Here is a 16,574-nt window from a genome sequence, read left to right on the forward strand (position 1 = left end):
AAAAATTCTAAAATTTTGATAAAATGTATATTGTGTTGAAAATTTATATGTGACGTGAATTACAAACAAATATTACGCGTTACCATGGTTTTGTTCATCTTTTTCTCTACCGGCATTTTTTTAAGGAATTTTTGTAAATATATAAAATGTGTCATATTTATAGAATTAATTTTATTTTATATATATATATATAATATGTGTGTGTGTATAATATACTATATTTAAGAAATAATATGTATGTTTAAAAATTTTTATACATTTTCTTTTAGAAGATTGCAAACTAGAAAAATTATCTTTAATATATTCTTCAAATGACATAATTTCAGTAAAATAGCGTTTCTGCGTATAATATATACAGCTACTGCAAGTCCAAGCTGCTATTCCTATTTATATTTTTCATGATGCAACGCTTTACATATATCTAAACTCAAAACAATTTATTTCTAAATAATAAACGATACGCTTTTCAAGATCTGCAAACAGAATTGTTGCATGAGTTATAAAAGAGAGTACATTATGACGATAATAACTTTATGTTATAAATAAAATATAAAAAATTTACGTACTTCAGGTTGCGCTTTAACGTAGCATATAGCTATTTGAAAAGCTTTATCGCAAGCATTCTCTGCTTCTAAAAATTAATTTTTCTATTAATTTATTATCGACTATATAATCAATTTTTGTTTTTCAAATTTTTGATATACTCATATTATGTCCTACGTAATATATGCTAGTAGGTATATGTTTACGAATCTATATACGTATATAGGTATATTGAACTGCTACATTTTATATAAAAAGAAAAGAAAATATAAAATGTACATTTTAAATGTTGCAATAATTATAGATTGACCTTGTTATACGAGAAAGTAACTAAATATAATGAGGAGACTTACGAATCGATTTACATCGATTAAGAATTCTTTTCGATGACTCTTGCATATTGCGCGGGAGATGACGCAGAGCTTTTTCAACATCTACATTGTTATTCTCATTAAGAATACCAATTTTTATCATAAAGCATCTCAAATAACATTTTAATTTTATATCAGTTTGTTCAATATTACCAGCCTTTAGTTGCTTTAAGGATACTGGATCAAAGAAGCCAATTAAGAAAAATAAATACATTTTTCTCAATGTGCGAGTAATATAAAATATTCATACCCCAAGAAACATTCGTTTGCTGACGACAATCTCGTTTAATGTCCGCTTGTGCTCCAACATACACACAAAATAAAACAAATTTACACAGTAAATATACAAAACGTTAATTTTTGCAATATTAGAGAAAAATTTTAAAAGTAATGTAGAAAAATAAAATATTTAAAAATGTTACTTACTAGCAGAAGAGATAAAGTAACGAGTAGTATATTTGTAATTTTCATATTTCACGGTGCTCCTCGTACAGCTTTCTGAAAGAAACCAGTCAAACGGTACTGTAGTTAATGAGAACATAATCGTAGATGTAGACCGTAATCGACGTGAATATTTTGTTGATATTCAATCTTTGTCAACTATCCATAATTCGCATATAAATGTCTATATATGTCATATGTAGACTATAAATGTCAAATATGAAATTGAACGAATACATAAATGCTATATCAATCAGCTGTGTTGTAAGTAGTCTAACACATAAATTCACATATCAATGATTTTGTAGGACAAACTATAAAACGTTTTGAGAGACTTTAATGTTTTTAGCCGTCATTTAAACAAGATATTTTTTAGCATACATACAAAAAATATGATTTATTTATTATTATGGTTAATAATACCATTTTAATATTATATTATATTATTTATTATATACTATTTTTATATTGTTACTTTATTATTTATTATTATAATATGTCGTAATTTTAAGTCTGAACTGATTCCGTTTATTTTTGTTACGAACAATTATATCAACGCTATCTTTACTATATCGTTTAATAGACATGATAATTTACCTACAGTTGCGCGCATTTCTTTAACAAAATATATATACATACGATATATTTCAGCCACGATTTCAGCTATCTAGTATTTATTCGGTGTCACAAATGTTTAACAACAAAAATCATTATTATAAGCCATGTCGGCAAATGTACTTTTTATATAACCATCGATTGATAAATTATCACCAATCGTTAAATGTTATTATCTTTAGTATTTAAATGCATTCGAAATGCAATGCCAGAGGCCACTATATGGTGTATCCAGTTTGGAGACAATAAGACAAAACCTGCCTAATATTTTATTAATTCTATTTTTAATTGACAATAAAAGTAACTTATTTTTAGAGCTAAATTATTTTACAATTAGACTGTGCATCTTTATAATCAAATTTGATTTCCAATTTGACAAGAGAATTCGTCAATAATAAAAAATTTGAAAATGTTCACGTTTGACTTATTCGATTTTTCGATTAAATGATATTAAATTAGACCTTTTTTTTACATAACTGTAATGAGTGAAAATTGATTTAAATATTTAATAGTTTTACCTATATTATTTTAAAGATAATTATTTACTTGCATCAATTATATGATATTTTTTGACGAAAGTACATTTTCTTAATTATTCATGTAAAATATGTCGCTAATACTGCAGATTGAGGACACTTTACTTAAAATTATGTACAACTGTTCCATATACCATTAATTAATGAGTATAATTTATCTGACATGTTTGATTAGCAAAATGTTAAGTAAAAAGTAAAATGTTATTAAACAATTAACAAATAGTCGATTTCTTCTCAGAATGAGAAAGTTGCCGTGATAAATAGTGGAACATGTGTAACTTATAGAGTTGGTAGTATAGATAGATTTTGAATATTTGTGTGTGTGTGTGTGTCACACATATTGGCGAGCATTATATTATTTAATATCATAATTTAACTTTGGTCACGTAACGTTGGTGTTACGTTTTACGTTATTCATTCATACACAATTTATAACGTTGCGTTCAACACGACGTGTAAACGCAAAAAAAAGAGATTACAATAGAGTATAATAGCGATACTTCGTACTAACAATAAGTAAATCTTTTATTTTTCATCGACGCTTTTTTAATGTATATGTATGTAGATATGCACGCTAGATAACGAACGATACTAGAAAACTAATGAGAGATGTTGTTATCGTTAGAGATTATCTAGGTTTCCCATCAAAATTCCAATTATCGACGCCTTCATTAAAGTCCATTGCAATATCAATTACCCAATGTGCCCCATGTCACATATGTGCCCTGAGTACACGCGGGGTCCGCGGGGACACGCATTTTTTCTTGCTTCTTCTCACAGACATATACAGAGGAGCATCGGCATCGAACATTCATCGAGTCGCAGACTCGCAGACTCGCAGACTCACGACGGCGAATGAAGCCGTGAAGCGAGAATGAAGCGAGAATGAAGCGAGGAGAGATATTCTCCGCTCCGCTCCGCTCCGCGCAAGGGACCTATATAACTGTACCGGCTGTCTGGGTCAGGGGGCGGGCCGCTACGCGCGTTTGTAGTATACTCCGTATATCGGACAGGTGTACCCTATTCCGACTCTTCGAGTTCTCGCGTGCACCTCTGAGACCGGCGACCGCACGTTGTCCCGGCGCGCGCGTCTCTTTCTCTAGCTGTCGCGCGGGCATCGCGGAGTATCGCGGAGTCATCACAAGGTGATCAGTCGTTCGCACGGAGCTTCCGAAGGCTCTTATAGAGCCCGTTCGAGAGAATACCGCACGTCACACTTTACCAGCGATACGAGTGAGTTTGTCAATCTCACCTTCAGTATTCGCGCTCGTTGGAGCGCGAGCGTGCGGAATTGGGCGTTGCGGTTGTGCAGCGGGACGCGGGACCTAACGCGCTATACAGCGATTCGATACTTGGATCGATGTTAGCGATCCCAGCGATTCGTTCAGTTCGTCTTTCTTTCTTCTGACCGTTTGACATCCGAAGGAGAATCGTGCACGTTGGGGACCACACTTGCATCCGGATTTGCTTGGGTATCGGCTCAGAGAAGTAAGATATCATCGCGTGTCACCAATATCAAGTTAGACCGAATGTTCAGTCGCTGCATCTATATCATTCTTATTGTAAGCTCGACTGTTTGATTTAATTTGCTTTGAGCCGTTTATTTAAAAAAAAGGAAAAAGAAAGCTATTTGTCGTAAATAGATACTGATACTTGGATGCTAATACTGATACAAAGAATTTTTTTGCGGTGAGAAGACCGAAAATATCATGTGCTCGAAAATATCATCTGTATGAGAACGCGTTGTTTCGAACATGCATTTTGTATTTTGTTAGCTGCTGACAGACGACCCTGACTATTTTAATTCCCAAATATTCTACGGCTCTCTACGACTTTGCGCCTTGTGTGTGCACCGCGGTGAAAACGTCGTTATATGTAGATAATTCGTGGCTGTTAAACGCGTTTCTTGAGTCTGGCGGACGTATGTACGGCGGTTAACGACCAGCTACGTTGCACAGGACGTAATCCAATTAGCGCTACGTCACTGATTAAGTTATTAGAGGCAAGTCGCACGTCATCGTTTCGCGCCTCGTTAATGCGTTAATAACGGTCGGAGCGCAGGCTCATTGAGAGAAATTATACGTCGCGCTGTAGGAGATGCGGCACGATATATGTATGTAGTTAGCCACGTGGTGACCGTTTCCACTCTAGCGATTATGCGCTACGGCGGAACAATATTGAACAGGTCCAACGGATTTTTCACATTTATTATTATAATCGTGTAAATATAAATATAAATTAGTAATAATTAATAATATTAATGTGACACGCGTGTATAGAACACAGGTAGAGAAACATTGCTGCATAATTGGTTGCTATCTTGTCAATTAAAATTGCACGGTAATTAAAAAGCGTGTAATTTCGTGTATACCATTGCGCAAACGGCGCGCGTAACCAAACGAAGTGGTGCATATTAAAAAAAGTGGACTGTGAATTTTTTACGATATACAATTACGCGTGCGCGCGTTTCCCGAATAAGAAAGGTAGATCTGTATTGATAGTAGCAGAACCAATGGCTTTAAGGTACATATTGTTATCCAAGATTCAAAAGTGTGTCACTTTGCAGTATTCTTGTCTAAAAATTTTTATATAAAATCAAGTTCATAAATCATAAATCGGATTACGTTTCTACGTTGAGATTTGTATCGAGTATAATTTTTATTTAATATTTATCTATTTATTAAAAATTAACGCATGATTTCTTTTATCATAACCTTTTATTATAGATATACGTGTCCTCTTTTGCTAGAACGCAAATGTAGAGAGAAGCGATAGAGTTGGACTACTTTGTTACATTTGATCACCATATTGCAAATCTAACCGTGTTGCAAAATAAGATTAGTATCATAGATTTCACATATATTTACGACATATCACTATTATTTTGATACAATAGCGTAATAGCTAATAGATGCGCTGTCACGAGCGGATATAGATATATCTGAGCGCGACGGTCCGCGTTCAATTTATTCAATTTATTAAGGAGATCATTATTACGACGATTTTTCGACGTATGATTAGCTCATATCGCGAATATATTAAATATTAATTCTGAGAGATTGTATGCAGAATGCTGTCGAGATTTTATGTAGAATCTTTAGAGCGAAATAATTAGCGAGATGAGACCTCAAAAAGAAAATGGAAACAAAAACAAATATTAGATGAACGTCGCGGTCGTATATGAAATCTATGAAAAAGTCTGAAACAAGTAACATACATTCATCGATGCATCAGTATGTTTAGTCTGTCTTTTCGAATGTTAGCGGATACTATGTATTTACAACACGGACGTCTTTCTGGATGTCCGTTATATGGAAGAGAAGATAATGAGAAAGGGGGACAAGGAAACAGAAAAGAGTCTCCATGTTCGTTCGATATAGGTCGCTATTAGGTTGCTGATTATGCGAGTGCCCGACTTCGGAATTACAACATCGACGGAACCGTTATATGTATTTGGCACTATGCCACATCTTCGGCATGCCCGATTCATGGTTAACGTGAAATGGGAGACGTGTAAACAGCTGGCAGTGATTTTTATTCGAGTACAAGCTACTCGTAAGAGGAAGAACAGGTGTCGCGGTTTATCGTGACACGAATTGCAAAGCAGAATAACAGATAATATATGATATGATCGAATGACTTTGCGGTTTTTGCTGTCTCGTGATTGTCTCTCCAAACTGCTTCCGAAAGTCACGTGTCGAGGCACGTACATTTGCGACACTGTTGATTTTTGGTTAATTACAATATTAAATATATATATTTTTATTTTTTTTAAAGATCAAAACTATTGTATGATTGCAGATTGTTTTCGAATATCAACATCTTTGTTCTTTCTCAACAGTTTCTCAATAATCTCAATAATTCACCAGAAAAACGGCTTTAGAGTTTACAAGAGAAAATTTTCAAGAAATCGATTATCCAATTTTCCGATTTTAGATGTTACGATCGTACATACAAAGTACTGAATTCGCGCAAACTGGACGAATAGCCGGCGGCCGCGCCCGGCTAACCGGTTGGTTCTTTTGACTTGGACTCCACGTGCGCGCGCGTGCGGTCGAGCGTTGATCGGCGGGAGCCTACTTGCCTACATTCATAAAACGTCAAGCATACCACTTGGACACTGACTGCACATTACCGCACAGTCGTCTTGCATATCGTCTCTGGCTTTTCTCTTTCATGCGCGCGCGAAAGCGGTCGTGCCATTCTTCATTATAACGTTAAAACCGGAACGTTACTAAACTTTATAGATTTTTATAGTTTAAAGATCAAAATGATCGAGACCCACTTAATGTTAAAAATTAGAGAGAACATTTCGCTAAATAATCGTCGGAAGAAAACGGCTTTCTTATTCTGTGTGAGCGCTGTTTGTTAAATTTAAATGGTTTGATTTAAATGGTAAGATTAAAGAACTTTAATACACATGTTATCGTATGTACATAGATTACATATGTACATTGCGTGTATTATGTATGCTGTGAAAAAGAATGCTTGAATGAGGAGATATTTCTTCCGTGTTCTTTGTAAGAGAGCATTAAAGCGCGAGACATTCAAATCGAGACGATCATTAAACAAATTAGTACCTACTCGCGACATTTTACCTACCCGCCATTTACATGGCTGTTTTCCCCGTTTACGTCTCAATTTACGTCTGACAAAAGCCTCGGCAAGTATTTCATTACACTTGAATAAAACTAGTTATGAGGTTTTAATTATTTTCTTTTTTTCCGTTTATATACGTACGCTGCCTGTTTTATAATTAAGTACTTTGTTCTCTGAAAATAGGTTGCAGTCAGAATTTGACTCTCGTTCCGTGTATATGCAGAAAAGCGGTCATGTAACGAATAACGAGTCAGTGCAGGCATACTTACTATCCCCATCTTTTTTCTTCTCTATTATAAAAGATATATGTGACAAAATCATTTTGATTTGTTATCTCACGTGAGATTTATACATGTTGACGATTACACGTGAAACTTATACATATATATGTTGGCTTCTGTATGTGCGTTTTTGTGCCATGCAAATTTAGTGAATTCGACTCCGATAGATGCGACCGCGGTTTCACGTTTACAACGAAGTAACGGAGCGAAAACCCGGACATTCGAGAGGAATTTGGGACAGATGGCTTAGTGGTTGCGCGAGGCGAACATATATTGCTTGATAATTGGCGATCAAACACGAGCGAAATGAGCGAAACCCGAGTTCGACAACAGGCTGTCCCGTAGATTACAGCTAGACGTAGATGCGTCCTTTACCGTAAGGTAGCGGAAATAAGCGCGATTAATAGTAAACACTCCTAATGTGATCGTTGTAAAGTTTCGATGACGAACGATGCTTACTACACCCGATCGATGCTTCTCTAAAGATTCTTATAATTATAAACTTTGTAAAACTCTAATTACAGATCACACAGGCGTGTCGCGAGCAGTCGGTAGTTACGCCGACAGAAAGGACCGGCCGTAATATTACGATATAATTGTGAGAGACAGTCTCTCAACTTCCACGACTACTCGATCGTACGATTATATCGTTACAGGTAGGTTATTATGCGTTGACACAATCATTCCATTAAATTTAACTATTTTTATGCAAATTATTTCAGAAATTAAGTATTTTTTTTATCAAAGAGTTTTTCGCAATGCCAAATTATGCCATAGTTATATATATTTAATGTTTATATACGGTTGAATTTAAATTTAACACGTGATCGGTATTTTTTTCAGTGATACCACTAGTGTTCCACCGTGGACACTAACGCGGTATGCAGTTACGCATTTGTATCCTAGCCTGTCTCCTATTCAAGGGGGTGAGTGAATACGTCTTTTATGTTCTTCAAAAGTGTTCTGGAATGAATGAATCTCGATTCTCTCGATCTGTGACCGTTGCAACAAGAGTATGTCATACGGAAAGAGTTAACGCGAACGTGCCGATACACGTTCCGATGTTGTTCGTCGAAGATCGTCGTAACGGCGTTCGAAGCGAAATATGTCGATCGAATGTTTCCAGAGACGAAAGAAAGACGGTGGATGAGGTGTATACAGGTATTATTGGTATTCTCATCTGGTGCGCGAGAACACCAGCAGTACCAGCACCGGGGAAACGCGGAGGACACGCGCGACGCGGAGTACGCGGACGTGGCGCGGTACGAGGGGTAGGTCGGTACGTCTGCGTAGGTATAATTACTACATTATAACCCAGATATCTCGTGGTGGGTACGCACGTGGCCGGGCAATGCCGTTACCCAGTGCTCTGACCAGTCTGACCCAGAGCTAAGGGCGACTCGCCTGGCCCGATGTCTCAAAATGGTGCGCGGAGCGGAGCGGCTCGATCCGGCTCGTTCACTGTCCACTGTCTACCGAGGACCCGAGTAACGTTTCATCGCGCGTCGGGCCGCTCTCTTACAAGGTGGTGCGCAAAAATCCCGGGCGCGGAACGACCGGTTTCTTCGTGTGAGCGCGCGCGCTACACAGTTTCTTCGGTGTGTACCCTTTTCATCCTGCATTCCTATGGCCCGACACGATTTTCGATGCGTGTGTCCGCATCCTCTTTATTTTTCGCTCAACGATTTTCGCTTAAATTCTCGATCGAAGATTATCTTTACTTTCGTAATAGAGCGGGACGAATAAATCGTCGTTACCGTATCGTCGATATCGCTCCGTTTGTCCGTCGCCGATATCTCTATGAATTATGCGAATATAACGGATTAACACCATATATATTAAAATCTGCTTAATTCTTTCTGTACGTAGTTTAACAAAAAAACCGCGTGTTTTTTTCTCTTTCCACCTCTTATACATGCTTTATATTCTTGCGATAAGAAATGTGACAAATTTCAATGTTTGCTTACGTGCGTTTTATACATTTGTCATTTTTATTCTTCTGATTTTGATAGTAAACGACTACCGACGTCAAACCGTTACGATCAAAGACGTCGAGTGGTGTTGGACAAAATATATTTGATATAACATGGTAACATGGTAACACGGTACCGCCAGTTGTCGCATCTTGTTCGAAAATCGCCAGAGTCGAGATCGGTGCGATGCCGATGGCGCGAAACCCGCGCAAGTGACTCAGTAGGCCTTGGTCGAATTATGGGACGCGCGCACATTGAAAATCCATGACAGGACGAGTAAACAGACGGGCCGGGCGGTAGGGGTGAGAATGAGAAGGAGAGCCGCCGAACATGTGCGCTGAACTGGCCGATTGACCCGCGGCTAAAGACACGGGTGGTCCGTTATGCCCTAAGGTCACGCGTGACGCAATCGACCACTATAACGCGTACGGTTCTATACACACCGACTCGATGCTCCTATTCCGCGGGCTTCCTACCTCGCAACCCCCTTATCTCCACGTCCCCACCGTCTCTCTTCGAATCCTCGAACTCCACATTCGTTGAATACTCCGAACAGGTTCGTCGCCGCCGGCGACTCGCCGTCATCCGAACAGTCCATGCCGCGTTGCCCTCGGCTGTCGCGTCACCGGAAATAACTCTTTCGACGATCGCTCCATTTGTCCGATCGGATAATCGAACGATCGAGCCCGTACCGCATTTCTCGGTGCACCGCGATTCTGTCGAGCTTGACATACTTAGGTTTCCCGCGTGAGCGCGTGAGAAACGGATACCGTTGTATGACCGTTTTTTTTCTTTTTTTCGATAAATGTATAAAAATTATTATCCGAAACGACGTTCGTACGTATGTATGTATACATCGGAGCGCTCACAATCAGTGTCAAAAATAAAATTTTTGAATGAGATCTCGGTATGGTGATATAGCCTCATTGGATACGTTGGATCAAGAGTGACATAAATAATTATTATAATTAATGATTCGAAGAGAAAGACAGAGAAACCAAGATTCTCTGTCGAAAGAAGTATCATAAATACATGACTAGTTTCGCAAGAATTTAACAAATTTCTGTAAATTCCATGATAACATCACCCGTGGCGCAGATTTGAACCAATCACCCATTATTTTTTAAAACTCACTTCTTATAATATTTTGTTTAAAACCGGAGATGTGTGATGTACATTACACACATACATACGAGGATTGCATCTATTTATCACATCAACACGCGATTATTGGTGCTGTCTTTACAGCTGGCTCGAGCCGAAGAAGTCGAGGTTGTGGAGGCAATTCCGGGAGAAGATAATCGAAACGAGAATTCGGCACTGAATCATCAGGATAACGAATTAATTAATTCCGATCAATTGGCATTGGATTCCATAGCGGATAAGGATGCGGGAGGGAATCACTATAAATCGGGCGGTCTTCGAGGTCATCCTCTGCTACCACCGGGTCGAGGTGCGCTAAGTTTGCCGCGTCCGCATAACGTCGCCTACCATGGACCACCACCACCATTGCCGCCTTCTAAAGCGCACGCGGAAGCTATGGATAAGATCTATACCACTGGCGGTGGCGTTAGCACCGCGGTCGGCGTCGAACCTTGGCCAGCGCCGACGCCCGATATGCCAAAGATTGTGTCGCTGGACGTGAAATGCGAGAAAAGTCTGATGAAGGTTTACTTGGGCTTCGATAAGCCGTTCTACGGTATAGTCTTCAGTAAGGGCCACTACAGCAACATTAATTGCGTACATCTACCTGCGGGACTTGGCCGCACGTCCGTCAACTTCGAAATCAGCATACACGCGTGCGGGACGGCCGGCAATACGGAGAATGGATTGTACGGCTACGGCGCCGAGTCTGGCTCCGGGACGTTCTTTGAAAATATCATAGTAGTGCAGTACGATCCTCAAGTGCAAGAGGTCTGGGATCAGGCGCGTAAACTGCGCTGCACTTGGCACGATCTGTACGAGAAGTCGGTCACTTTCCGCCCATTTCCCGTGGACATGCTGGACGTAGTTCGCGCGGACTTCGCCGGTGATAACGTCGGCTGCTGGATGCAGATCCAAGTTGGCAAGGGACCGTGGGCTTCCGAGGTTTCGGGATTGGTCAAGATCGGCCAGACTATGACGATGGTACTCGCGATCAAGGACGACGATTCCAAGTTCGACATGCTTGTGAGAAACTGCATGGCCCACGACGGCAAACGCGCGCCGATACAATTGGTAGATCAGCGAGGCTGTATCACCCGGCCGAAATTGATGTCTAGATTCACAAAAATCAAGAATTTCGGCGCTTCGGCGTCAGTGCTGTCCTACGCCCATTTCCAGGCGTTCAAGTTTCCAGACTCTATGGAGGTTCACTTCCAGTGTACCATACAGATATGCCGATACCAATGTCCGGAACAGTGCTCGGAATCGTCGCCGCTTTTGGAGAATCAGAGTCTCCTGGAGAATCACCATCATCACTCGCCGACGAATGGGCACCCTGACGTCGGATACGGTCTTCCGCCTCCGATCCCGCTGCCGTTGGAGGCCTATTTACAGGCAGCGGCTGGACGACCCCGAGACGAAAGAAGAAGGAAATCCCGAGAGATCGTGCACAATCCACAAAAGGCCGTAGGTGTGAATCGAATTATCCGTGTTGTCTCGACCGGTGACCTGACCTTCTCCATCGACGAGAGCAACAACAACAACAACAACGGCGAGATGAATGGACCAACGATGGTATTTCCACAACGTCACGAGAACACGGGTAGCTCGACCATGATCTGCATGACCACTCCTGGATTCGCGATTACTCTCATTGTCCTACTTGCCGTTCTACTTTCCTCGTGTGTGTTGTCCGCTTACCTCTTTATACGTCTCAGGCCCTTTTCGGCAAGGGCCAAAAAGTCCATGGCGTTTTCTAACGTCGAACAGAATGGCGCGACGAAGAAACCTTCGAGAACGTGCTTCTACTCATAGAGATATCTGTCACGAGTTTTGATGAGCTGATATATCTTGATGTTGGAAGAAGGACCTCTTCTTCGAAACCGGTTTACGAGATTTTCTACGATATCGTTGAAACGTCGTTGGAGGTCAATATTTCCACAGGATGAATTCTCTGCGATCGTGTAGAGAAAAAGAACGTAGTTTTGGGTGTCAATACTTTGCCAAGACAAAATATTAGTGGTAAACGGGTAAAAGTCATCTGTACTATTTCAAATACCTTTGGCCATTAACTGACAGTATTTTTTGTACGTATATTTATGTGTATGCAGAATTTCGAGCGGATCGAGCACACGTAGTGGAATACCTTTTACAAGGAGACCAGGAAGGGAACTTTATGTAAACTGGTCTTCGAAATTGCGAATCTTCAGGTTTCGTAGAGGCTATCGAGTGTCGCAAGCACGACTTTATGTAAAACTACGTTTTCCTAACGCCAGCGGTATTATCTTACGATAATGTTGCAATACTCGTGTCACCTTCGTTCACTACATATTACGGTCTTCATAGAGTTGTGCTTCGTCATAATGAAACTTATGCTCAGGCCTTTATAGGCATAAACATAGGCGATACGCCGAAAATTTAGTCAAAGATAATCAAACCTGTTTCTGCGTTTATTACTTATCTACATGTTTGTATTTAGTTTCTCCCTGTTTTCTTTTTCTTTCGGGATTTGGGATTCTCGTATAACAACGTATGGTTGCTCAAAATGCGACTAGGTAATAATAAAGCTGAAATTTTGCGAAAATAGTCTATGTTATCTACAATATAGCATTTAAGCAATGTTAATAATGTTATTGTTAATATTATTATTCATATTTATACTTGTTACCCATCTAAATTTTTTAAAAATAGATAGAATCTTATATAAAATTTTATATGTGAGGTAAACAAATAAAATAAAATTATAAAATGTGAAAGTATTATTCTCTATTGCAATTGACGAATTAAATATTAAATAATTAAAATAATAAATAATAAAGATATTGGCAGACAAATGTATTATACCAAACTGACAAATTTTCAATTACATATATAAGTATTTAATTATTTAAAGTTTACTTTAATAGGTTTTTCTTAAGTTGCGAAAATCTGAAGTGCCAAAATATTATACTGATATTATGTAAAACAGAAAATAATAAATTACGCAGTTTGGTTATGAGATGAGGTTTGCTTTGTTTCACGTGCAGTTATATGAATGTTAAGCAGCGCTCAAAAAGGTGATGAATGATAAAGTCATTAAGTCTTTATCGCATTTGTCATATTATTGTTACTACGATCAATACAGTATTGCTCAAAAAACGTATTAAAAATGCGAAAAGAAAATTAAACAATTCAATAATTTATATGTGAAAGTTATATATGAAAGTAATAAGTTATATATCGTGTGTGCAGTCATTAGTTTATATTTGCAGCGTGATTTATGTATTTAGTGTATAAGATATGCAATATAGTAATACGCAAGGTGTTCTAAAAGTTGCGCATTTCCATGGCCATTTATTTAATTAATCTCATACAAATCTCTCTCTATTTAGTTATTTAATTAACCAATGAAAGCAGTTGATGTATTTTTATATACAGAATAAATTATAATTAGGAATTAATCGTATATTCCAGGTATATTCAATTCTGTAAATATACATATTTATTGCCATTATTATTTATTTATATATATTACATAAAAAAACATAATCTTTTAACTAAATAGTCGTACTATATCGCCTTACTTTTGCTCGAACGTTTTTCATTCGCTGTCAGGCAATGCCACGTTTTATCTAGTTCTCAGTGCTGATCGCGTACACATGCTACGCTTAAATTAAAGTTACTCAATCTAAGCGTATGACAAATTTTTGTACACGTGTATATATGTACGAATAACTTAAGATCTAGTTTTAAATATTATATACTTGGCAACTCGCGCAAGTCCTTTGGACGAGAAAGGAAATGAAACTTTATTGCTCGTCCATTAGTAAAATCCGTTTAGACAGTTTCCCGAGTTTCCTACGTGAAACAGGATTCGGATATCATAAATACGGTTCAAAATATGTCCATATCGTTGGAAATATCTTTGGAAGAGGTCTTTACGTGAGACATTTCGGTATGGACATTTCCAGGGTGTTTATTTACGTATATCAGGTATAAGGGATTCAATTATAACAAAAAATTATATTTCTGGCAGTAGCTTAATATACTGACTTGTTAATACGTGATTTGAAACAATCTATCTATACATGAGATATAAAGGGAAAAATTGTAAACCCTTCTCCTAGTCTTGCGCACACACCCATAGGTTGTGAAAACTTTAGAAGATGAAGGAATGGACATAACGGGAGTTGAATATTTATTTTCCTCGTGTCAGCTTTTCTTAAAAAAACTGTTAACATATTTCATACACATCCGAGATAAATATTACTTTTAGCCTCCTTAGAGCAAATCATTAACGATCTCTACATGACGAGAATGTCGTGGAACTGAACACGATTCAGTATCCTAAAGACTCATAAAACAGTATAACAATATCTATTAATAATCTAAATAAAACTTAGATCATAGATGATGTTTCGTAACCCTTGATGTATTTGTTGATAGAATCTCGAATGCATCGAAACCTCTAGACAGAAGATAATTCGATGCACCAGAGCAATCATAGCTGTGTATCATTTTTACCATTCGTATGACAAAATACATTAATCTTATAAATATACTACTAATACAATTATGAATATTTCCGATATTATTTTCTTAAATTACTTTCTTTACGATATACCCACGACTTTTATTATTAATCAAGGCGTTAAAATTTTCACAAAAACGCGATCTGCATATCAACGACAAATTATTCTCATAATTTTTCATACTGTTGCGGATTTATTCTAGCTTTTAAATATTTTCAATAAATGCTCTATTATAACATATCTGTTTTATAACTTTTTAATGTATGAATTATAACTCCTGTATTGTATCTTCATAGACATAGAGCAATACATATTTTTCATTATTTGTTCTTTAATGATTTATGAATCATTTAAAATTATTTTAAAAGATTTCTTTATTAAACATTACTTATTTTTAATAGATTTATTCAAAATGTAAAAAGAAGAACTTGTGTGTGTAAAAAAAAGCATAATATTGTCATTGTGTAATATTCAGAAGAAATATTCATAACAATGCGGTATTTATTAGTACTTAATTGATCATAATTGAAAACTACGACTCGTGACATAACGGCTGAAAAAAAAACATCGCGTTATTGAGACAATATTTATGTTACGAGTTATGGAATAGCTTCGCTATAAAATCATCAGAATAACGCAAATACCTAGTAAAGATATACGAGTCCTCGACAACTGCGATTCGCGAGAATTCAATGTCGTCGCGCGATTCGCAGGAGGACACTCGAACAATAGTGTCGAATAATAGCGTTCTGTTCCCTTTAGTATTAGCTCATCTCTCTGCGTGTCTCTCTATGTGAAATGCCTGTCCTCTCGATCTAACCGCGATATAATCGCGCGCAGCTCAGCTCCGCACTTACGATACTTTGTACAGCGTATTATTGCACATTGTCTCTCCTTAGACGCACCTGGCCCACGGTGTCTTAAGGTGTCTTAAGGTGACGCGAGTTTAAGGCCTCGTCATCGTCATCAGTCTCGTTCGACCGATGTATCCGCGGTAATCTGTGAAACTATGTTCGTCGCCTGCTTCTGTTGCAGCTCGTCGGGATGATGAGTGGGTCGCGCCGTGCAGCGCACGCGGAGCAGACCGTAAGGCAACCAGCCGTTGTTGTTGGCGTGTACTTCGGTTTGATTGTTTTCTCTGCTGCCGGCGGTGACGTCCCGCTGCGCCTGCAGCCGATGCAGCATCGCGCCCGCAACGAGGGCGGAAACGACCGCCGAGAGGGCGACGACGATGAAGAGCGCGCTGAAACCTGGCATTGGTAGACAGATCCCGTAAACGACCTCTTCGCGTATCCTACCCTGAAAAACTGTCACCGCCTCGGCATGCGTGTCCGGACTAAAGGCCAGATCCGCCTCGGAGATGACCTCGTAAATACCGCTAACGCCGACGTCAGCGCTGCGCGCCTTCCTGTCCGTTACCGTCACCGAGCGTTTTCGCCGGGTAACGCTGGCGGAGAGCGGCGTCACCGGCACCGCGCCATTGTCTTCCTCCAGATTCCGTGGTCCATGTGGGAATTGATCCTGCTCGCTTTCATACCTGTTCACTCGCGATGGCTCCTGA

General features: G+C 38.6%; 3 protein-coding genes across 12 annotated transcripts in view; 1 reads left to right on the top strand and 2 right to left on the bottom strand.

The window, feature by feature from the left end:
• Dy (transmembrane protein dusky) overlaps positions 1-13,947 on the top strand; it is a 57,894-nt gene extending 43,947 nt beyond the window's left edge. Inside the window, exons 1-4 of one of the 2 annotated variants that reach the window (XM_071797788.1) lie at positions 3,512-3,994; positions 7,911-8,042; positions 8,230-8,312; positions 10,608-13,947. In XM_071797788.1, the coding sequence (XP_071653889.1) occupies positions 8,268-8,312; positions 10,608-12,317 (1,755 nt within the window). In that variant the 5' untranslated portion in view covers positions 3,512-3,994; positions 7,911-8,042; positions 8,230-8,267 and the 3' untranslated portion in view covers positions 12,318-13,947. Of the gene's footprint in view, positions 1-3,511; positions 3,995-7,910; positions 8,043-8,229; positions 8,313-10,607 lie in introns of those variants that run through there. The other variant, XM_071797789.1, reaches the window with a different exon arrangement.
• Obp9 (odorant binding protein 9) lies at positions 148-1,255 on the bottom strand (the record flags this gene model as incomplete). Its single annotated transcript, XM_071771945.1, has 2 exons — positions 148-1,091; positions 1,165-1,255. Coding segments are annotated over 2 exons (309 nt in total), but the record flags the coding sequence as incomplete, so codon positions are not given.
• A 13-nt stretch (positions 13,948-13,960) lies between the features above and the next one.
• Positions 13,961-16,574, bottom strand: part of M (zona pellucida domain-containing protein miniature) — a 308,803-nt gene continuing 306,189 nt past the window's right edge. For all 9 annotated transcript variants that reach the window (XM_071797780.1, XM_071797778.1, XM_071797782.1 and 6 more), the window contains one exon: positions 13,961-16,570. In XM_071797780.1, coding sequence (XP_071653881.1) covers positions 15,980-16,570 — 591 coding nt within the window. In that variant the 3' untranslated portion in view covers positions 13,961-15,979. The remainder of the gene's footprint in view (positions 16,571-16,574) is intronic.

Source organism: Temnothorax longispinosus, chromosome 2, assembly GCF_030848805.1.
Source record: "Temnothorax longispinosus isolate EJ_2023e chromosome 2, Tlon_JGU_v1, whole genome shotgun sequence".
Taxonomy (NCBI): domain Eukaryota; kingdom Metazoa; phylum Arthropoda; class Insecta; order Hymenoptera; family Formicidae; genus Temnothorax; species Temnothorax longispinosus.